Raw genomic sequence first — 24,694 nt, forward strand, 5'->3', positions numbered from 1 at the left:
TTCACAGCCTGAGATATTTCTCTGTGTTTGGGCAGAGCCAATCAAAGCTAGCTTACAGAAAGACAGGACTGGCCGTGAATGGACTAGTTTTCTAAATATACTGTAAGGTAGTGTTAGGAGATTCAAATACCATACATAAGGGTCCCTGCAGACAGCACATTGACTTAGTTTTAAAATGTAATGTTATGTTTGTTTTATTTTATTTTTATTTGTTTTCCTAAGTATTTCTCAATTACATTTAAATCTGGTTCAGGACACTCTAGGGAGTATTCTGGGCACCCTTCAGCTGCATGTTTGTGGTTTTTCATCCTTCATTTTCTAAAAGGCCCAATGATACCACAGGATGATGTCTTGACTTACGTGTGAATTGGATTTAAGTGAGGCAGAACTCTGCACAAAGTCATCAACCTCACTCTTTCTTCCAGAGTCATCTAAGTCCAGTGGCAAAGATGACTGGCAATGGTCCAAGTTGAAGTGGATGACTTTGGCATCTTCCATGTCTGATCAAGCTCTGAGGATTCCATAGCACCTGCTTCAGCTACCTTCATGGATGTTGGAACAAATTGTTCTCATCCACCTATTCCACAGGGGAGAGTCTTCACATGCTTGGGGTAGACATCCCCCTAACACACTCACAGGTTTGAGGCCTGTGAATTACCTTCAACCTGGTTTAACCCATCTGCTGAGACAGTTTTACCAAGATACCATTGAGGTTTAGGGGTGCTCAGGACCCCAAAATACCAGCACGGCATGTCTTACCTGAATGAATTTGACCCAAGCCTTCTTTCAGCCAAAGTAAAACAAAGTTTATTAAAGATTTACCATAATGGGCAGACTTTTAAGGAGCCTGAGCATTTGTAACATTAATGCCAGCAGGCCAGATTGAACCTTTTTAATGCTAACGTAAGCAGGCTAGATATAATCTGAGCGCTTTCATGGAAACAAGATGGATCTTATATACAGAAAGACTGAGGGAAGAATGCAGGGGTGGTCTAGTAGTCTGGGGGTTCCAGGGATGGTCTTGTTGGGAGTGGTCAGTAGCCTGGAGTGACTAAAGGTTGAATCTTGGGAAGATCTTAATGGGAATGACCAGTATCCTGGGGTGACGAGAGGTCAAATCTAGGGAGGATCCTGATGGGAGTGGCCAGTAGTCTGGAGAATGGGATTTTGTTAGAATCAAGGGTGGGAAGAAGCCAAAGGAAATCCAGGGGTAACAGAGACTTGGGCATAGTGATAATGAAAGGCTTATGACTTCAAGGGAACACCAGATCAAGTGGGGAAATTCAAGGAGAGTTCAAGGGGGTTCCCAGAGCCTATACCCCATCAGTAAGGCTGCTGCACATGCTATTATTTCTTGGAGCCACAGCCACAATTTTGATTATGCACAATTAAAAAGTTTTTGAACAAACAAAATCAATGCAGCTAAAATTTGAAAGGAAACAGACAACTAGAAAAAAATATCTTTGCAGTAAATTTTGCTCATAAGGGTCTCATTTCCAAGATATATAAGGAACTGATTCAAATCTGTAAGAGCAAGAGTCATACTATTATGGAGAACAGTTTGAAGCTGCACCCAAAGGGCTATAAAACTGTGCATACTCTTTGATCCAGCAATACCACTACTAACTCTGTATCCCAAAGAGATCAAAGAAAATGGGGGTTGGAGGGGGAAGGATCTCTATGTCTAAAAATAATTATAGCAGCTCTTTTTGTGTTGGCACAGAATTGGAAACTGAGGGAATGCCCATCAATTGGGGAATGACTGAACAAGTTTTAGTATATGATTGTGATGGAATACTATTGTGCTATAAGAAATGACAATCATGATAGTTTCAGAAAAACCATGGAAGTCTTATATGAACTGATACAAAGTGAAATAAGCAGAACCAGAAGAACATTGTATACAGTAACAGCACTATTGTAACAGTGATCAACTGTGAAAGACAGCTACTCTGATCAAGACAATTCCAAAGGGATACATGATGAAAAATGCTATCCACCTCCAGAGACAGAATTGATGAACTTTAAGTGTAAATTAAAGAGCACTCTTTCAACTTTTTAAATTTTTCTTGTTTTTGTGTGTAGGTGTATTTTCTTTAGCAGCATAACAAATATGGAAATATGTTTTGTATGACTTCACATCAATCAGTATCATATTGCTTGCCTTGTCAAGTGATGGGGGAAAGGCAGAAGGGAGGGGGAGAATTTAGAACTCAAAATTGTTTTAAATAAATGTTAAAATGTTTTAAAATATAATTGGGAAATATTTAATGAAATAAAAATATTTAAAAATAATAAACATATGGTTCAACCCACAAAAAAAAAGAGTAAGAGCCATGGTCAAATGATATGAACAGCCAGTTTTCTAAGGGAGATATCCAAGCTATCAATAGCAAAGAAAGCATGTACTTGCATCAGGTATAAGGAATCACAGGAAGTGCTAGGTTCACTGGGGTAAGATCATCTCAGGAAACAAAAAATTGAAGGGGAAGTTTAACCGCTCCCTCTGGGCAAACCTTATCCATCCTTTAAGGATTAGTTCAAGGATTACCCCTTCCCTGGGAATCCTTCCTAGTCTATTTAACCCACTGTTCCCAAAACCTTCCTGTGCATTCATAGCTCTAAACTCTCCATCTCAACTACTGAGGCTTTAAAAAGTCATGGTAAGTATCTAGAACAGCCTTGAGGCTGCAGGTTCCCTACCCCTGAAGAAGGTAGATACTATATCTCATTCATATTTGGACTCCCAATACTGAGCCCAGGGCTAAAGACAGAGTTGGTACTCCAAAGGCATTTATGGATGAAAGAAGAAAAAAGACCTCAAATATTCTCATCCTGTTATTTTTAATGGCAGTTAAGAGTCCATCAGGAAAACAAGAATACATACTAAATAAAAGTGATCTTTTCCTACTAGATCTTTGTGCAACCTTCCCAAATAACTTTTTGAGCTCCAGGAACTTCCCATGCTTGATAATATAGGCCCTATCTGTCCAGAAATATTTTCCCTGCTGTCCCTGCCACAGTGTCTGAGGGAGTAGACTTTCTCTTAAAAACTAAATCTCCTATTTCAGAAAGGTAACATGCCCACTCATTTGAGCAGAGATTAAATCCTGGGGGGAAATGCCATGGGACAGGTCTCTTATGATTGGTGAGTAACAAGAGGAAGGGGTTGGAAAAATTCTGGAGCCTGCAGGGAAGGAAGAGTAGATTGGAGCCTTGGGCAACCAGTGAATCAACCACAAGTATATACACAGGTAAAGGGTGATATGCTGAATAATTGACATAAGACTTCTTATTTCACTGACACAAGGGCTCATATATCACAGTTTTCAAAGAGTTTTCACCTCGTTTAGTCTCGTATGAGAGGACCTGGAAAAGAGTTTTCTAGGACAGGCAGGAATGGATGGTTGAAAGCTGTGTCTTTGGAGGGAACATCTGAATAGATGTGATCATAGAGCCACTATAGAATTCCTTTTTTTTTGAGTTAGTCTATTTTTTAAGGTGTTGTTTTCTTCAGTATATTTTTCCGTATTTTTTTGGGTCTCCTTTAGCAAGTCATTGACTTGTTTTTCATGGTTTTCTCACATCTTTCTCATTTCTCTTCCCAATTTTTCCTCTACTTCTCTAACTTGCTTTTCCAAATCCTTTTTGAGCTCTTCCATGGCCTGAGACCAGTTCATGTTTTTCTTGGAGGCTTTTGTTGTAGGCTCTTTGACTTTATTGTCTTCTTCTGGCTGTATGTTTTGGTCTTCTTTGTCACCAAAGAAAGATTCCAAAGTCTGAGACTGAATCTGGGTGCATTTTCGCTGCCTGGCCATGTTCCCAGCCAACTTACTTGACCCTTGAGTTTTTCAGCGGGGTATGATTGCTTGTAGAGTAAAGAGTACTTTGTTCCAAGCTTGAGGGGATGTGCTGTTGTTTTCAGAGCTATTACAGCCAGCTCTGCCACACCAGCACTCCTCCTTCCCCAAGAACTCCCAACACAGACTGGACTCGGATCTTCAGCAGAACCTGTGATTTCATTGTTATGGGGAACTCCCTATAAAGTAACTTCCTCTGCCAATGAAAATCAGCAAATGCTCTGTAACTTTTAGTCTTAGAGAGTTTCCTGGAGACCAAGAGCTTAAATGACTTCCCTATGATCATGCAATCAATATATGTAAGAAACAGGACTTAAACACAAGTCTTCCAGACCTGGAGGCCACCTTGTGATTGGCTATGCCACATTCCCTCTCTTCTCAGAGTATTCTAATCACAGCCTTAAGAAGTAAGTACGAGAGCAATCTATAGAGGAAAGAGTATGGAACCTGGAGTGAGAAGTCCTCCATGGAGTCCCAACTCTGACATTTGTTAGCGTTGTGGTCTTTGAATCTTAGCCTTCGCATCTTTAAAATGGGAATAATGATATTTTCACTATCCCTTAAAGGTCTGTTGCAAGAAAAGACCTTTGTTAACCTTAAAGTGCTATAAAATGATTCATGATGGAAAAAGCTAGCTATATCCAGAGAAAGAACTGTGGAATCTGAATGCAGATTGAGGCAAACTGCTCTCTTTTTTTTGGTTTTGTTTCTTCTCTCTCATGATTCATTCCATTGGTCATAATTCTTCTTTGCAACTTGACTATTGTGTAAATAAATTTAATGCGAATGTTTATGTGGAATCTATATCGGACTACATGCCGTCTTGGGTGGGGGGGATGTGGGAGGGGAGGGAAGGGAAGAAAATTTGAAACAAACTCAAGAACATGTAAAACTAAGTATTGTAAACTAAAAATAAAAAATCTAATTTAAAAAAAGTGCTATAAAATGTGGATCACAATTGTCCTCGTTTTGCTCTAATCCTAAAATGTGACATGGTATAATCAAGGACCACTCCACCAAGACTCATTTGACCTTGACTCTATTCACAATTCCGTTATGAATAACTGGCTGTGTAATATTGGAAAAAAATCACTTAACCTCTCTGGGATCTCAATTTCCTGCCTAGCTAAGGCCACGCAGCTCACTAGTGGCAAAAATCACATCCAAAGGGAAAAAAATAGGACCAACAAGCCTCGAGGATACATATATAATCATGGGCAGATATGGAATAAGGCAATAGTGCATATCCTGCTCTCTTTGGAGAAGCAGGGGACTTCCGTGTGCCCAGCAGAATCATAGAATCTCTGCCTAAATAGCTCTGGTTTTCAGATCCTATATGGTAGTGTTGCAGTCTAGGGGTCCTGGGAACCCCAAAATACAGGGCAAAAGGTATGGGTTCTGCCTTGAAAGAATTTGACTTGAGCCTTCTTTCAGTCAGAGACAAGGTTTATTAAAACACCAGTTGGAGAGGGCTAGATTTTAAGAATCCACACATTTGTGATACCAGTACAAGTGGGCCAGACTCTTAAGGAATCTGAGCAACTTAATGGGGGTACAAGACGGACCTTTTATACAGAAAGACTTTGGGAAGATCTGGATGTAATCTAGGAACAGCCAATAGCCTGGAGTGTGCTGGAGGTAACAGACAATGAAAGTCTGGGCTGGGTCAAAGGTAACTGAATGAAGGGCCAACAATAAAAGGATTACTGGGATGGGCAACACCTCATGGAATGGCAGAGACTTGGCCTTGTGGGAAAGTTCAGGGGCTGGATCGAAAGTTCAAAGTGGGATGGGAGGGGGCAGTCCAGAGCCCATATCCCATCATTAACAGAGGCAAGAATTTAGGAAATGCTACATTCAACTTTCCCTGCTCCAGTCAAACTCTTTACCCTCTTCCAGCTAAAGATACCATATCATAATAGTACAAGAGATATGCTCCTGGCTGGAGGACAGGACCAGACGTCTGAAAGAGCCCCCTCCCCAAATATCTCCCAAGGGACTGTCACAATGCCTGAGATCTATGAGTTCCCTGAGAGTATGGGACCTTTTTTTAGTTTTTTTTTTTTTTGCCTTTCTTTGTACATCTCCAGAGCTTAGCACAATGCCTGGCCCATAGTAGGTGCTTAATAAATGCTTATTGACCGACAATAGTCATTCCTTGACTTGAATATATATTTTATTGAAGTGTAAATGGCCTAAAAAGGAAAGGGACTTTAAACTACAATGAGCTAGCACTTTAGCTAACTTGCAACTAGCTAAGAACCACGTCCTACCAGGAATTTAACATGATAGAAAATTTGGCAGGGGATTTCCCAGAATAGGCAGGGCTTTGTTGGTGACTGGAAGAACTTTTAAAGGGATGTAGGAAGAAAGAAGTAACTCCTCCATCATCCCTGTCTTTGATGATGTCTCTTGGATCATCTCTGATTTCCAGAAGTTCCAGCCCCAGGAGGTTCCATCTTATATCTTGTATATCCTGAAACTGGACCGGATCTGCTTGACAGGAGACTAGCCCTACCAGAAAAGCTTCCTTCCTCCATCACTGTTGATGGGTGCTGATGGAGAAGTACATCATAAAAGGCATTTTCACGGACAAGATCTAGTTCCGTTTGGTAGCTTCAAACCATTTTCCCTAATGGAAAGGCTTTCATCATTACCCTGCTAAGTGGGGGGGAAGTTTTCAGGGCCATGCCCAGGCATCAAAAGCCCAGACTAGCACCCCACCCACCCCCAGCATCCTGAGGCTTCAAAAGGCCTGATTGAGTATGGGATGAGTCCGAATTCGGTAAATGATAACAGCAGTGGCTGGGCACAGCACCAAGGAAGTCATGATCACGATGGTAGCCAGGATAATGAGGACGATGACCCAGATGTCCAGGATGTGCTTAGGCAGCACTGCCTCTGGGGAGGTTTGGCTGATGGCATCCATGTTGCTTTATCCTGTGTAGATAGGAAAGGGTTACTAAGCATAGAATGTCTCTACTTCTTCTGTACCATTTTACCATATTAAACTTTCTCAAATACCATTTTTATCCCACCTTCTTATCAAGAAAATAGGAATGATTATACACCTACTTTACAGGGTTGTGAAGATAAAATGAGCTATATACATGAAGCACTTTACAAATATTAAAACATTGCATAAATGCTAGATCATTATTAATATTCTTCCACAATAGGATCATAGCACCAGATCAGATGCCATCTAGTCTAAATCCTTCAATTTACAGATGAGGAAACTAAACCCCACAGAGGTTGTTGACTTAGAGGTAAGCATAGCAGGATTTGAATTGCCATCCTCTGACACCAGGACCAGGATTCCCTCCTACTGTCTCCTCATCCCCATCTAAACACCCAGTCTAACACCTCAGGTCCAAATTCCTCTGCCTAGTTTTCAAGGCTCTCAGTTCCAGGCTTATCTCCTGCTCCTCCCTTCCACGATGAGCCTGTTTCTCCAACAAGCCTAGTCTCCCTCCCAGTTACCATGTTCCCTCCTACCTTGTGCTTTTGTGGGGCCTGATTCCCTAGCCTGGAATATCCCTTCTATACTGAGCAATTTCATATCTAAGGACCTGGGTCCTCCTGTTGATGAACTGTGATTTGCAAGTTATTGTGCCTGATCTATTTTTAGGTTGGTAATAGGGGATTTCACAAAGTAGGAAAAGCTTCTTCTAGTGCCATAGCTACTAAGAAATAGTCAAGTGGAAGAAGCCCTAGATTGAGAGTCAAGATACCTGGGTTCTAGCCCCAGTTCTGCCACAAACACTTTTCAACCTTGGGGAAATCATAGGATAAGATTAGAAAATATAAGGAATTTTGGAGATCACCTGCTTCAACCCCTTTGTTTTTAAATAGGCAAACTAAGAACCAGAGTGATACAGGAATTTGCCCAAGATTAAACAAGTAGAAGGGAGCACATGTAAGACTAGCTTTCAGTTCAATGTTCTATACACCATACCACACAGGCAATTCCCTCTTTGGGCCTCAGTTTCTGCCTCTGTAAAATAAGGTTGACTAGATGAAGTCTGAGGTTATCCCTAACCTCAGTGCTAACATTCTGAGATTCTAAGTTGTACAGATGAATTTGGGGACTAACCAGAGGAAAACCCGGACTAAGGTCCTCAGGAGCCCTGCCTTGAGAACACTGACTGGGTACTATGCATAAGGGAGTAGGTTTGTTCTAGCCTTCCAACTTTTTGGCCAGTTTGAAATACAATCATTTTTTCCTAAGGCCTCAACTACAGAAATATATTGGGACTCACAAGGAGAAGAGAGAAAGGAAGAAGAGGAGATGGTATTTCTGTAAGTATTCTTTTTTTAACTTTTTTTTAATCTTTTTTTTTAGAGGGGGAAGGCAGGCCAATTGGATTAAGTGACTTGCCCAAGGTCACACAACTAGTGTGTCAAGTGTGAAATTTGAACTCAGGTCCTCCTGACTCCAGGGCAGGTGCTCTACTCACTGGGCCACCTAGCTGTCCCTGTAAGTATTCTTTACAAGCTCCTGATTTACATAGATAACTAGAAAGGCCTATGCTCAGTGGACCCCCAAGGCTCCTGACATTTTCTAAAAATGCCCCCAGGAAACTTGAAGTACAGCTGCAGGAGGGGGCAGAGTAGTGAGATGTGTGAACGCCATAGATAGAAGTTCTTCGGACTATGAGTGTCTCCAATGCCTGTCTTCAAACCTGGAAGCAGGTGTAGTTTCAAAGTAATTTGCTATAAAAGTTTATCTGAGTTGAGGTCAGGGAGGACATCCCAGGAGGAATGATCCACTCCAACCCCTTTTGATATTCCTCCAAAATATTTATAGCAACGCTTTGTGTGGTAACAAAGACCTGGAAACAAAGTAGAGGCCCATTGACTGGAGAATGGCTAAACAAACTGAGGTACATGAATGAAATGGAATACTACTGTGCTGTAAGAAATAAGGAATGAGGAACACAGAGAGGCAGTGAAAGACTTACATGAACAGATGCAAAGTGAAGTTAAGTGGAGCTAAGAAAACAATATGCGCAATGACTATAACAATGTAAATACAAAAACAATAGAAAATTAATGTTGTAAAATTACAAAAAATAAGCAAAGAAATATGAGAAGATACCTTACACACATACACACACACACACACACACACACACACACACACACACCTGTGCAATAATGGGAGATCCACAGGTATATAATATTACATAGATTTTTATTAATGTATTGTTAGTTTTGCTGATTTTTTTCTCTTCTTTTTTTCTTCTCTATAGGATAGCTCTCTGATAGGAAGAAAGGGAAGGACTATAGTACCCTATAATTGGAATGCTCTGATTCCGTACCTTTTTCCTTCCTCTCTTTACCCAGACCAGACCCAGCTCCTTGGGTCTTATCCTTCCTCCTTTCCATTTAATCCATCTTTATAATTAGCCTTTCATTGCTGAGGTTTGTTTTTCCTGTCATTCAGTCATTTTTCAGTCATGTCCAACTTCATGACCTCATACTGGAGTGGTTTGCCATTTTCTTCTCCAACTTATTTTACAAATTGAGGAACTGAGGCAAAGAGCATTAAGTGATTTGCCCAGGGTCACAATCTAGCAAGCGTCTGAGGCTGGATTTGAACTCATGAAAAATGAGACTTCCTGACTCCAGGTCCAGCACTCTATTCACTGCACCACTTAGCTGCCCCAGTTTGTTCTTCTTGTGATCATTTCCTCAATAACCACTCTTTCTCTTAAACCCAATTTTCTGTTGGGTGTCCCAGGCTTTTCTCTCTGTGTCCCTGGCTTTTTCCCTGTTTACTTTAATATATTTCTATACTCTGTTCTGTGTGCGTGCCTGTGCATGTGTGTGTGCCCCTATGTGAGCAGTTGATGAGATGCCTGCTCCTCCAACCCAAATTCCTACAGATGAAGCTCAATTATGAAAAATATTTAACTCCTCCCTTTTGTTCCTCATATCTCCCCTAATATATTCCCTTACCCTCCCTTTTCTTTTTTCTCAAAACAAAACAGAACAAAGAAAGATGTACCCAGGCCCTGAGTTTGTCTTTCTTTGCTCCCTTTTTGACCCTGTAAGACAGTTGAATTCCAAAGAGACATTTTATCATCATTTAGCCCTTTGGAGGTTTTTCTCACCCCTGGCATTGCATCTGAAAGTTTCTACTCATCTCTGGTTTTCTCAACAGGAATGTTTGGAAGTAACTTATTCTATTAAAGATTCTCTTCTTTCTCTATAGGGTTATATTCAGTATATAGGATGAGGTATTCTTAGTAGTAAGGTTTTTTTTTTCTTTTGCTTTGTGGCATTGCTTTCCTTTTCTTTACAGTAATTTCTGTTTAATCTTGTATAATCCTGACTCTTTGGTACCTGATTTCTTTCTACCTGGCAGAAGGCCATTTTCTTTTACTTAGAAACTCTGAAGTTTGGTTTCCTACTGGCATAGCACAGCTCACAAGGTATTATTCCCAAGGAGAGGCAGTGTGCTGTGTCATGGTGAGATGACTGATCTTAGAAAATCCGGGTTCAAGTCGTAGCTTTACAACTGACTAGAGTGTGATCCTAGACAAATCATTAAATATCTCTGTGAACCTGATTTTAATCTGTAGCATAGGAATAAGATAATTGCTAGCTCTCAGACTTGTGAAAAAAGTGCTTAAAGTGCTGTAGAAATGTGAGTTATTATATTTATTCTGCTCCTTGAATAGACTCATGATTTCTTTATTAAATATTTTGTACAAACAGCTAAACCTGCCTATTTAGAAGACAAAGTAGAAAGCATGGAGGCTAGCATGCAATCAAGGGAATTAACAGTCAATACGACGATGACAGGTACATCAGGGAGGCTTTTTTACAAAGAAAGGCAGGAAGAGAAAGAGAAACAAATGTAAGTAAGGAGGCAACAACAGGGGTCCGTTCATCATGTTCTGCTTATGTAGAAAAAGCCCGAAGCACCTCACACCTGGGTTTGCCTTCACTCAAGAGAAACGGAGAAATAGCTGGGAACTGATCTGAGGCCCAGCTCCCTACTACACCACATACACACACACACACACACACACACACACACACACACACACACACACACACACACTATCCCCAACAGTCAGCTTGAACACTTTTTAAAAATAAATAAACAACCATTTGAAGATCTAGCCACACGGGCTGGTCTCTTCTTGAGCAAGACTGGTGAGTCTTTAGTGATGCAATAGGGCTGAAGCAATCTACTTCCTTCTAGCATTTCTAGTCCTCACCCACCTATAGGATCATTCTCATGGTATAAATTCTGTAGCTGGAGGAAAATCATAAGGCAGAGCTCCTAAAGAAAGCCACATTCCCTAATAGCCCTTACAGCCTATTCAAAAATCCTGAGAAATCAAAGTATTGTCACCAGCACCTTAGGCTCTGGAACGGAGTTGAAGCCAATATAATAATTCAGAAGGCTCTGGAAGGGGCGGCCAGATTCTTGGTTGTGACTGCATTTAAATAGGATAACTGTGAACAGCAGCTAGATGAGGTCATGGAGAGTCAGGCAAGATTGAACAACAAAACAGCACTTTACTAGAAAACAATACTATATTCTCAAGACATAGCATGGTACAGGGACCAGAACACTTGGAGTCAGGAAGAGCTGGGCTTAACTCTACCTCAGACACTTAACAGTTCCTCCACTTTGGGCATGTTAACTGAACATCTATTTGCCTCAGTTTCCTCATCTGTAAAATGGGAGGAATGATAGCAACCACTTCAGAGGATTGTTGGGAGAATTAAATGAGATGATATAATGTATGTAAAATGCTTTGCAAACTTTAAAAGCCTTATATAAATTTTACCCATTATTTAATTACCTACTTGTTCTTAGGGGACAGAAGCCTAGTTGACAGGACTTTTACCATCACAGACCTCGATAGACTACTAGGGCAAGAAAGCCCCTTGGACATAGCTGTCTTCAAGTATCTAAGGGATTGTCAGCATGGAGAAGAGATTAGACTTTTTGACTTGGCCTCAGGGGGACAGTTAGTAGTGATGGGTGGAAACTGCAGAGGAAAATTTAGGCTTGATATAAAGAAAAGCTTCCTAAAAATTAAAGCTATTGAAAAGTAGAATGGATTGCTTTAGATATTAATTAGGTAAATAATTTCACAGGAGATCTTCAAAGACTAGATGACCACAAGAGGTTTCTCATTCAAGTATGGTTTGCAGTGGATGACTGTTGAGGCCCCTTCTAACTTTATGATTCTGTCATCCTGTAGTCATAAAAATTTAGAAGCACAAGAGACCTTAAAAATCATTAAGTCTAAACCCCTTATTTTAAAGATGAGAAAACAGAGGCCCAGAAAAGTAAAGTGACTTGCCTAAGGTCATTCAGATAGCAAATAGCAGCATCTGGGTAAGAACTCTGATCCACTGACTTCCTACACTTTGTTTTTTTTTTTCACCGCATCAGGCTACCTTTCCTAGGCAAGTCCTAGGCACAATTTGTTTTCAGGGCCCTTCTGCCCTCTCCTTTTCAGTACCTACTTCCTCTCCCACAAGTACCAAAAGATCCAAAACCATCACACTGCCCCAAACCTTCTGCTGTGCCACTTTTACTTTCTGTCCTTGTCTTTCCCCCCTTCCCACCCCCCCTGCCTCTCTCAATAATAAATAGCTAGGGGTGCCATGTGTTTAACTCCCACTGATCAGCAGTCAGTGTCAGGATTTCAAGCTAGAATGCAGTTTATTAATCATCTACTTTAACCCTCTCATTTTACATATGAAAAAATTGAGACCCAGATATGAAAAGTGCCTTGCCTCAGGTCATGTAGGTAAAAACTATAAGAGGCAGGATTCAAACCCAAATCTCTCCTTGCCTCAAGTTCAGTATTCTTTCTACCAAAATACTGTATCCCTGGCCAGGCACTAATATCAGAAATTCATTACCCAGGCTCCGGTGACCCTGGTGAATATGACAGACTAAGGCAAGGTAGTCAGGGCTTTACCCCAGGACAGGAAATTTAAAGGATACCAATTTCTTTGAAATACTTCCTCTTCACCCAGCTACAGATGCTTCCGCCTAGCAACCACAGTCTCAGAATTATAGAAACCTCAATCTGTCCCAGGTTGCACTTCAGCCCCACAATGGCTGAACCCCAGGTCAGCATTTCCTCTCACACCTACTTGCTTGCCCCAGGCGAAAGTATTGCTGCAGTGACGTATTTAATAAATAATACTCAAAGAGTTCCTTCCACCCCGGCACATGCCTCCATCCGATCTGAACCACCCTGACTGTTAACATGTGGAGGACTGATTGCCAATGTGCTTACCACACCTGTGCCCAGGGCAAGCTTCAAAGAGCATTCATTGAGGAAAAAAGTAATAAAGAAATGAGGTATCCTGTTGAGTGGCTTGTTCAAAAAGAATGCCCACATCAGTGATCCATCAAGCTGGCAATGAGTAAATCTACTCATCAAAAAGGGGCAAGGGTTGTTTGGGCACCTCTGCTCTGCTGATCTTTCATATAGACTGGGAAAGCACACAGAAAGCTGTGTGGCCTCAGCCTTTCACCAGAATGTGCAGAGATGAATTAGCAGCGTCTGGCTGTGAGTCACTAAGCCTGGGGAAGTTTGAAGATTCATGACTCCCCAAGCATCTTGTGAAATGTGACTAATGAAGCAGTTCCCAGAAGAGAGAACTTAATTTTACAAGTCTTCCAAGAACCTTCCCTATCACTTTTCTTTTCTTCCACCTTCTCTTCTCCTTAAGTAGGAGCTGAACATCCTGGTAGACTTGCTAGAAAGGACCGGGACTTCAGGTTAATCACGCAGCCCAACTGGGCAACTAAAATGATTCCCTGTATGGGGGGAGATTTTATTTTGACTGGTGGATATGTGGCCTCACTGGCTGCTGTGCAGCATGGAGATCCCAAGACATTGTCTAATAGGGTTTGTATCCCTGCTTAGTATTAGGTAGAGAAGTGTGTTTAGGTGGTTAAGGCAGCCTCCTAAGATGTAACACAAAAGGGGAGGGGGAGCACAATGACAGATACATTTTAATATTCTGTAATGAATGCACATATTTCCAATTCCAGGAAATCCCCATTCCTGATGGCATGTATTCATTAATGTTGTGATGAGTCAGATTGTGGATGTTACTATGACAACATGAAGGCTCAAGTCTCTAGAGATAAGAGACAGGATACCCAATTTTCAAACATTGCTGAGGATGTACAAATGCCTTGCCCCAGACTCCAGTCAAGCAGAAGAGAATGAAGATTTCCCATCCCTATAGAGATCTGCAAAACACAAAAGGGCACACTTTTAAGGACTGCAAGGCAGGGCTTTCTGAGGAGAAAAAAGGCTTCTTTGGAAGTCAAGACACCAGGGTTCTAGACTAAGCAGCATGTTGTATTGGAAAGAATACCAGATTTAGAATCAAAGGATCTGGTTTCAAATCCCCCTCTGCTACTTGGGCAACTCATTTACCCTCAGCCCAAGGTGCCTCGGTTTCTTCATCTGTCAAATAAGATAGTTAGACTAAAAGATCTTTAGGGTTGTTTTTTTCCCCATTCTAAAGCTATGATCAAAGCCTTGACTCTGCCGCTAACATACTGTTGCCTTGGGCAAATTGTTCTATTTTTCAGGCTTCCAATTCTTCAATGGTAAAATGAAGGGGTTATAATACCATAACAACCTTGGCAGAGCACTGAGAGGTCATCTAGTCTAACCTATACACGAATAGGAATCCCCCCCTGCAACATCCTCAACAACTGATCATTAGGCTTCCATCTAAAAGCCTCCGGTGATGGTGAGCTCACTGATGCCTGCCTAGTGATCTCTGAGGTGTGTGTTTGGTTTTTTCCCAGTTCTACCATTCCCTCTATTCCAGTTTACTTTGGGCAAGAGAAGGAGCAGATGATAGAACCACGTGCATCCCTAGGTTACCGGCATTATCCTTTCTGGCAGGTTTGGTCAGGACTTTGGGGCTTCCTTTGTCCCCCCAGAGGCCAGTGAAGAAGAGAAGGGTTTTCCTGTACTAGGCTCTCCTGTTTGTTTGTACATGGTAATGGACTCTGCATCCCTCATCCCCTGGGCTTCAGCAGCAGGCTTTTACTTGTACAGCACAGAGTTCATTACAACCTGAGGCCAGATGTTCCGAAGGAAGAAGGCGGGGGTGGAAGAAGGCAGACAGGACACGTTTGTCTAAACCTCAAGTCAATTCATAGGCACATAACAAATGACCCTAGCTCCTTGGGGTCGCCCTCTTTCCCCATTACTGTCCCTCTCATTTTCCTCTCCTCAAATATGCGTGACTGGTTAAAGCCTTGTTCGCTGCCCAGACTTTCCATCCATTCCCTTGGGGCAGGGGAGATGGAAAAACACCAGGACATCTTGAGTAGATCAGAAAGCAGAGAGAGCTACTGAAACAACATGTACCATTTGACCCAAATGACTACGGCATCTCAGAACGCAACAAGAAGCTGAAAATGGGGGCGGGGAGAAGACTAGCAAACTTTCACTATCCCACCCAGTATTATCCATCATTACTCCTTCCTAGTGACTCAGCTTTTGGGAGTTTGGCTGATGAAGACAAGTCCTATAGTGAGTGAAAAGCAATCCCAGAACCATTTCTTTTTAAGGGAGCTGGAAGGGGTCTTAGCAGCTATCCAGACCAATTCCATCATTTTACAGTTAAAATGAGGTGACTCACATGTAGTCACGTACCTAGCAAAAAGCAAGACTAGGATTTAAACCCTGGTCCTCTGGCTCTAAATCCAGCTATTCAAGGCAAACGTATTTTAGCAGAGTGCTTAGTTTATTGGGCATTTTTGTAGCACTTACCTGTTACAAAACATTTGCACACACCTAACAACAGCTGTGTTTATAAGTAGTAGTTTCCTCACACTAGCTCTTTAAGGCAAGTAACTTAAGAATTATCTGCATTCTTTTTTTCTATTCCTTTTTATCTTTGTTGTAAGGCATAGTTCTCTGGGAAAGGGAAAGAAAATGGATACTAGGAGAAATGTATGTGACATAATAACAAAATTATCAGTAAAAACTCATTTTTTTAAAAAAGCTATCTTGACAGATGAGAGAATGGAGACCTGGTGTCGCCAGCCACAGTGAGCAGAAGCGCCGAGTCTCACACGTAGCTCTTGTAGCTTGAAGGCCAGCATTCCCTCCCTGCCTCTTAGCTGGGTCTTCACTGGCCACAGTCCCATGAGCAGGAAGTGGGGGGGGGGGGAGAGGTGAGATGGAAAGAACATGCACTGCCTGAGTGACTTGGGAAAAGTCACTTCATTTCCTTGTGTCTCTGCTGCCTGTCTCTTCATCTATAAAATGACTAGATGATCTCGAAGGTTCCTTCCAGCTGCAAACCACATTCCTATTAGTAGCCCCATGAAGTCACAGGTCTCTGACTCTAAGTGCCATGGTCTTCTTCACTACCCTTCTCATCTACTCCTACACAGCCCCAAACCCAAGATGCTGGTCTCAGTTCCAAGGTGGATAGAGTGTAGAGGCAGGCAAGAGTGTGTCAGAGGAAGAAGGAAAGAGGTGGAGGGAGAGAAGTGGTCTAGTCAGAATCAGAAGCAGCCAAAGACATTGGGACTCTATCATGAAAGTGCTCAGAAGGCCTTCAAACATGAAATGCCCCTCTCCTAATTCTATCACTGGTTTACTCCTGTTTCTGTTACCCAAGAGCATAAAGAAGGATTCTTCTTCCTAGCCTGACTTGAAAATTATAGGTTAGCTCCTACTCCTGTTCCCTACTCCAGCTCCTCTGTTTGTTCGTCCACACATTTATAATACAAAATCTATGACAGAGTGAGGAATTTGGGGTTACAAAGTACATTTGAAAGGTGGGGTCAAGATAACTAGTTTGTTTCATTTTTTATGCTAGGTTCGTAGTACCTTAGCACGTGTTATTGCTGTTGTCGGCGTGTCCAACTCTTTGTGACCCCATTTGGGGTTTTCCTGGCAGAGATACTGGAGTCATTTGCCATTTCCTTTTCTAGCTCATTTTACATATAAGGAAACTGAGGCAAGCAGGGTTAAGTGACTTGCCCAGGGTCACACAGCTAGTAAGTGTCTGAGGCCGGATTTGGACTCAGGAAGAAGTCTTCCTGACTCTAAGCACAACACTCTATCCATTGTGCCACCTAGCTGCCCTATAATTTTATTACAGTTTTATTTAAGTTATTAGAAAGAAGAGGAAGTAAGAAACATGGCAGGAAAACAGGACTTACGGAATCAGGGGAGGATAAGAGGCCCCTCAAATTGAAGTTGGGATGGATGGAGTGGATGCCCCCAGATTCAGGAGTTCTAGCCATGAATATATAATTCTTGAGCTGTAAGGGACCTCATCTACTCTAACTACCTCTCTTAACTCTCGACTTTGCCACTGCTCTTCATCTCCCTTCTCTCTCCTCCACTGCCTTTGGCCCTCTTCTCCTATTGGTGAGTTCCTCCCAAGAGCTCCATTTGGAGGAAAGGCCCAGACCAGCCATGCTTCACTCTCTTGTGTTGGCAACCAGATCTCACCTTTTTTTAAAAATTTTTATTCATTTTAAACTTCAATACAAAACAAGAAAAGAAAAAAAAAGAACATTTCCATGTGCACAGCAGAATACAAGAGAGGATTCAATATAAAACAATAAACTACCTGGCTCTTTTTATGCATTCTTTCTCCCATTAGAATGTAAGCTTCCAGGGGCAACTAGGTGGTACAGTGGATAGAACACTAGCCCTTGTGCAGTCTGGAGGACCTGAGTTCAAATATGACCTCAGACACATACTAGCCATGTGACCTGGGAAAGTCATTTAACCCCAATTGCCAGAAGAAGAAGAAAGAGGAGGAGGAGGAGGAGAAAAGCTTCTTAAGGGCAAGGAGAATCTTTCTTGCTTGTATTTGTATCCCCAGTGCCTAGCAAAATGCTTGGCACACTGTAAGCACTTAATAAATGCTTCTTGACTTAACTCTCAGCCCAGGGTTCTAGCTACAAGAGGCAGTGTGTCACATAGTGTTGGACTTGGAGGCAGGAAAAACTGGGTTTAAATCCTGACCCCAATACTTGCTAGCTAAACCCTGGGGCAAGTCCTTCAGTCTCTCCAGCTCTAAAACGTGAGTAAGAAAGCACCGATCCTATAGGGCCATTGTGAGGGCCAATGAGACAATGCACATAAAGGGTTTGTCAAACCTTAAACCTGGAGTTCTTCACCTTTTCTTTCACCTTTCTGGACCCTTCTGGCAGTCTAAAGGAGCTTATAGAGCTCTTCTCAAAATAATGTTTTCAAATGCATAAAATCGAATACATAGGATTACGAAGGAAATCAAATATATTAAAATCCATTTTTTAAAAAAAGTTCATGGACCTCAGATTAAGAATCTCTTCCTTGAATAAATGTTAACATTACTACAACCCTGGCTCCCTAGAAGAGAGAGGCACAATACAGTGATCTGAACTAGGATTTGACTCCAAGAGACATAGCACCAGACTAAGGTCCATCGAAGGAACAGCTCTTTGTTTTCCCCACTTCCTGGATCCCCACCTCCATCTGCCACATTCTCTTATCTGACTTCAGAGCTAACAGTGGCAAACCAATGCTAGAATGGTCTTTGAGATCCCTGGCCAAATCAAGAGAGTGAAGCATGGCTGGTCTGGGCCTTTCCTCAAAATGGAGCTCTTGGGAGGAACTCACCAATAGGAGAAGAGGGCCAAATGCAGTGGAGGAGAGAAAAGGGAGATGAAGGGCAGTGGCAAAGTCCAGAGTCAAGAGAGGTAGTTAGACTCTGAGGTCCCTTCAAGCTCAAGAATTATATATTCATGGGGGCAGCTAGGTGGTGCAGTGAGTAGAGCACTGGCCCTGGAATCAGTCAGACCTGAGTTCAAATCCAACCTCAGACACTTGACACACTAGCTGTGTGACCTTGGGCAAGTCACTTAACCCCAATTGCCCTGCCTTCCCCTCTCCAAAAAAAAAAAAAAAAGCAGAAAGAATTATGTATTCATGACTAGAACTGGATCTGGGGACATCCACTCCATTCATCCCAGCTTCAGGGGTCCTGCTTAGACGGAAGGACTTTCTTGCCCCTACCTACTCCTCAGGAGGAATTCACTCCCTGGTACTCAACTCAACTCAAGAGCCTGGGTGTCTTCCTGACCCTGACCCCTTTATCCTCCCCCATTACCTCAGCACAACTGGAGGTTCGAGATAATGCCCAGGGGGAATTGGGAGTCCAGAGCCTGCCTATGCACCCAAGCTAGCCTGGAGCAAATATCTAGGGCCTTTAGGATTTGACTTTTTACCTACATCTTTCCCTACCTCAGCTTTTGTGCTTTCTGACCACAAAGCAAAATAAACTCTTCTTTGTTCTTCCGCTTTTCAAAGCAGGCCTTGAAGACTGTTTCCTTATTTGAAGCTCAGCTAGGCTTCCTTTTATACATATACTAAAAGACTCGTACAAAAAGAGCACAAGGCCAACCATTCACTTTTCCCCAATCCAGGTCCCATATGCTCATCAGTGCAAAGTCCTAGGATGTACAAGGTCAGATTTAGAAGTGGTTTAATCATCTTTTGACCCAGCACTTCATTCTTTCAAAAAAAGTCAACCGAAGTACAGAGGAGGAAAGCAATTTGTCTAAAGTCACATAGCATGTCAGCAAGAGGTCCAGGGGTTGAACCCAGGCCATCTGACTCCTGGGTCACAGCTCTTCTCCACTAAATCTGCCCTTGCCTTCACACTGGTAATCCTTCCCACAGATAGGACCCAGGGTTGAGCAGCTTGTAGATGCTGTAAGGGAGCACAGTGCTGAGGACAGAGCTAGTTTTATTGATAGCTCTCTCCTTTAGGTTATTCTATCTTCCTAAGTCTTCCCATGGTGCATTAAGCAAAAGAAGGGTTTAATAAGTGTGGGTTGAATTTGCTTTCACCACAGATGAGCAACCTTCTCCTCCTTTTCTCAGTGCTGTAATGAGTTGGTGAGGAGGAAATTAACTTGTCTAATAAGACTCTAGGGGGAAAGACCAAAGGACCATAGAACTTAGACCTGGAAGGGAATTTGCAGGGCTTCTCAATCTGGGATCCATGAACTTTAAAAATATATATATTTTGACAATTGTATTTTGATATATGTGCTTTCCTCATAATCCTATATATTTTATTTTATGCATTTTATAAGATTATTCTGAAAAGGGGTTCATAGGTTTCACCACACTTCCAGGGGGTCCAGGACAAAAAATGACTAAGGACCCCGAAGTCCAAATCTCTCATTTTACAGATGGGGAAATTGAGTCTGCTCAAAATCATACTGGTAGTAACAGGTATAATTCACAGCCAGGACTCCTGACTCTAAAGCAAGTGCTTTTTCTAGGACACCATATTTTCTCTCTTAAATCTAAAATATAAGATTTGGGTGACTGACTCATCTACAAGGAGGAAACAAAGGAATATAGGTCTTCCCTTGCAGGCACCTCAGACTCATAACTGGACCTCCATAGGACTGAAGGAGGGAGACAAGAAAAGAGTGGGGGTAGGGGTGGGGAAAGCTCCCCAAGTAAAACAAACTTCTAGAGAATCAGTTGAAAGGGAGGGACCTTAGACACCATCCTGTCTAACGCTCTCATTTCACAGAAGAAGAAACTAAGGACTAAAGAAAATAATGGACTTGTCCATGGTCACACAGGCAGTCGACAGCAGAGCACAAGTCTCCTTGCTTGTCGGCGCTCTTTCCTTTAGAGCCATGCAAGAATATAGTGGAACAGGGACACAAAGAGAGAGGCACCTGAAGAGAAGGCTCTCGCTGGTTGGGCCGTTCACTCCCTTTTTAAGGAGGCACCCATCTGTAGAATTTGTGAATTTGTGAAAAGAGAGGCAAACAGGGAAATTGAGGAGAGATCAAAGGCAGCCTCTGAGGAAAGGCTAGATAGCTATAGATACCCAGTTACAGACTGGAGGCTATATTCAACAATTCAAAAATCCGTGAAACAATCAGAAAGGGGAAAAAAAAACAAGTTTACCTCGCTTGATGTTCAAACGACGTATTGAGCTAAAGATTCTTCATGCCTGATTGGGCTCTTGGAATCACAGAGGAGTGAGGTTCCCTCTTCGCTTCTCAGAGGCACTGACTCCCTCTCCTTCTGATCAAACACAGCTTGAAGTTGGAAAAAGAACCGATTCTCTCTCTAGTGAGGAATGTCAGTGCAGAAAAGGGCCCTTGATCCGAGGATCCCAGCTCTGGTCCTGAGCTCCAGAGTACAATCCTCCTGAACTCTGTGGGTCCCTGGCCATCTCCCCGTGCTGGACTCGCCCCGGGAGTGCCAGGAGGCGGGGAGTGTAAGCTGTTCTCAAATTGCAGCTGCCTTCTTCACAGCTAGGGGAAGTCTGACCGCCTCTGTTTGGCTGGCTGCCACTTAGAAAACCTTCAGTATACTGGAGGGCTCCGGAATGCAGGCAGCCGAGGCCCCTGAAAACTCCATCCCAGACTCCTCTACTGCCACCAATAAAATTGCCTTTGACTCCCCCTTCCTGGGCTGGGGCAGACAGAGAAGGGAGAGAAGAAGGGGTCGGGGCCCGTGAGGGATTCTCTGACCCAAGTCACCAAATTCAGTATCTCACTCCTCCTCTAAAAACCTAACCAAGACCACAGGATCACAGGATTTAGGGTTAGAAGGAATCTTAGAGACCATCAATCTAGTTGAAGAGCCCAGGATCTGGAACCCACCGGGAGCAGGATGGGGGAGAGGGCAGGAGAGGGGGAAACCTCAGTATGCCTCAGTTTCCTCATCTTTCAAATAGGGATAATAGTGTTTATGATAATTACGCCGGCTTAATTTGACAGGAAATCCTATTCCAGAACCCATTTCCTGCTTGTTCTGATTCTTAGACAGTATAAATAGGAAGAAATCCTAAGTTATCATCACCAGACCCAAAATGCTTTTTTAATTATATACTGTAATAACAAATGTGGGAATGGAGGCTATGAGAGGGCAATTTAAACTGGCCAACAAAAACAAAAGTTTGTATCTTAGTATCTGAACTGAAAGAGACCTTTCTGTTGTTTATCGTTCAGGCGTTCAGTCTTATCCGACTCTGTGAGCCCATGGACCATAGGACGGACGCCAGGCCCTTCTACCCCTCACTACATCCTGACATCCATCAAAGTTCATGTTTGTTGTTTCCATGATGCTATCTATCCATCTCATCCTCTGCCATCCCCTCTTCCTTCTCTCTTCAATCTCTCCCAATATCAGGGTCTTTTCCAATGAGTCACGTCTTCTCATTATGTGACCAAAGTATTTAAGTTTCATCTTCAGTATTTGACCTGCCAGCGAATAGCCTGAGTTAATTTCTTTAAGTATTGACTGATTTGATCTCCTGCTATCCAAGGGATTCTCAAGTCTTCTCCAGCACCACAGTTCAAAAGCAGCAATTCTGTGGCACTCAGCTTTTCTTGTAATCCAGCTCTCATAGCCACACATCACTACTGGAAAACCATAAATTAATTCATAAAAGGTCTGACTATACAGACCTTTGTGAGCAAGGCGGTGTCTGTGTTCTTTGGTAAGCTGGCCAGATCTTCCATAGCTTTCCTTCCGGTCTATTCCAGTGTCCTCCATAGGTGGTCATCCAGTCTCCAAAAGAACATCTCCAATAAGTTTTTCCTTATGTTGAGCCAAAATCTCCCTTTCTGCAACTTCTATATGCTGGTTCTAGTTCTGTCCCTGGGGCCAGTCTAATTTCTGTCCCTCACATCTGTCTTTAACATAGTGAGACAGTGGAAAGAACTCTAGATTCAGAAGATCTGGGTTCAAATTCTTCCTCTGAGGTGAGACAGAGAGACACAGAGACAAAGAGAGGCACAGAGAGATAGAGACGCAGAAACAGGCAGAGAGAGACAGAGACAGGGAGATAGAGAGGCAGAGACAGAGAGAGACACAGAAACAGAGACACACAGAGAAAGACAAGGCAAAAAGAAACAGAAACTCTCAGAATAAATAAAGGTGTGTGTGTATGAATGTGTGTATATTCTGGACCCCATACTTTTACTCACAAACCTAAGATTTCATTAGCTTGTTGGCTGCTGTAACACTGCTGACTCATCTTAACTGTCTAAAGGCAATATTTCCACTTTAAACAAAATAGAACCATCGGATTGTGAAATCAAGTGCTTTTTAATAATTTAATATAAAACTTCATCTTTTTAAAATTCTTACATTAAAATCTGGATGACCCTCTAATTAATTTATGAAATGGGGTGGGCACACCTGGTTCTTTGGGTACTCTCTGGGAAAGACTACGACGGCAACCGGGAAGTGAGACTGCAATCACACTTAATAAGGCCCAGAGGGTGAAGGGGCAAACAGCACAGAAAGTACAGAGGCAAGTGGTGAAAAGGGGGAGGGGCGCAGAGGTACACAGAGGGTAGGGTGGTGAAGGAAGTCAGGCCACAGCGGGAAGAGAATGGGGAGGGAGAGAGGTGCTGAGAATCACTCCTGTAACCATGGATTAGAGTCGGGAGCACTTGGCAGCATGGACCCAGATGGAGAGGGGAGAATGCTGGGGGAAGGGGAAAGACAGAGAGAAGACACAGGGATTTGAGGTCTCGTTTTTACAGAGTTTTTGGTGGGAGTGCAGACTAACTTTTATCCATGCCACTTAGAGGTTAATTCATTGATATATCCAAATAATCCCAAAGCTGTCAGTACAACTTTAAAGTGAACACATCCAGATCATCTCAGAGTTATCAGTAACATTTGGCATCCTACTGGTCTTCACTGCAGATGTCTGGAACTTATCGGAGATTTACACATCATTGGACTGAAAGGTCCTGACTGCAAAGCCTAGATGGCTTCCCCAAATTTACCACATATTACCAGGACGTGATAGTTGATTAATATATGATACAGTTTGCAAGTTATACTTCCTTGATCTTTGGGAAGTTTTGTATGTGACTTGTAGGTTCCCCTTTGCAATCTCCATCCTTGATAATTGTTACTTTGCACTGGCTACTTATAAACTTACTGAATAGAAACTGAGGGGTGGGTGGTCAGGGGGAGCGGAACAAGATGCAATTTTAAAACACCGGACATCAAGTATATTTAAAATATTAGCTAGAAGATGAGAGGATGAAAGTGTTTAGGGCCTTTCTGCTGGGCTTTTGCTAACTCAGATTTTAGTGAGAAAGGCCTAGCTCCCAGATGATTTAAAGCAGCTCTGGATGAGGATCACTTAGTCTTCTACTTCTCTTTTCTTAACTCTGACTTTAATATTTTCACTATTAATTTTTATTATACCTTTTTTCCATATTAAAATTATTTCTTAATATTCTCACGCCTTCCTTCCCCGCCCTTCTGAACACACTGAATGCTCTCTTGGAATAAGGAACAATTTAAGCAGAACCTAACCAATAAAATGACTGCATCTAACAGTATATACATAGTTCCACATCCATAGTCCTCACCTCTACTGAGTTTTTCTTGATTAGAAACAGCTGTATCTCTCATGTGGGCTGTTAGGTGGCACAGTGGGTAGAGTGCTGGGCCTGAGGAAGTCACTTAACCCTCTTTGCCTCAGTTTTCCTCATCTGTAAAATGAGCAGGAAAAGGAAATGGCAAACCACTCCAGTATTTTTGTCAAAACCAAACAAACAAACAAAACACCCAAAAGGTGTCACAACAACAAAGGTCACTCTGGGAACTCCTAGCCCAGGGGTGGGGAACCTGCAGCCTTGAGGCCACATGCGGCCCTTTAGTTCTTCAAATGCGACCCTTTGACTGAGTCCAAGTTTTACAGAACAAGTCCTCTTATTGAGGGGATTTGTTCTGTGAAGTTTGGATTCAGTCAAAGGGCCGCACTTGAGGGCCTAGAGGGCC

The 24,694-nt window shown here is 42.4% G+C and overlaps 1 protein-coding gene across 1 annotated transcript; it reads right to left on the bottom strand.

Moving 5' to 3' along the window:
- Positions 1–5,303: 5,303 nt before the first annotated feature.
- SMIM3 (small integral membrane protein 3) lies at positions 5,304–21,104 on the bottom strand. The gene is made up of 2 exons (XM_036751069.1): positions 20,840–21,104; positions 5,304–6,800 (listed from the first exon to the last, which is right to left on the bottom strand). Exon 2 carries the CDS (start codon positions 6,787–6,789, stop codon positions 6,607–6,609), a length of 183 nt encoding a protein of 60 aa, XP_036606964.1. The 5' UTR covers positions 6,790–6,800; positions 20,840–21,104; the 3' UTR covers positions 5,304–6,606.
- Between the last annotated feature and the right edge of the window lie 3,590 nt (positions 21,105–24,694).

This window comes from Trichosurus vulpecula, chromosome 3, assembly GCF_011100635.1.
Source record: "Trichosurus vulpecula isolate mTriVul1 chromosome 3, mTriVul1.pri, whole genome shotgun sequence".
In the NCBI taxonomy this organism is placed as follows: domain Eukaryota; kingdom Metazoa; phylum Chordata; class Mammalia; order Diprotodontia; family Phalangeridae; genus Trichosurus; species Trichosurus vulpecula.

What these genes read in the sequence shown, in the direction of transcription:
- SMIM3 (XM_036751069.1), bottom strand. Translation starts at nt 6,789, where the DNA reads ATGGATGCCATCAGCCAAACCTCCCCAGAGGCAGTGCTGCCTAAGCAC.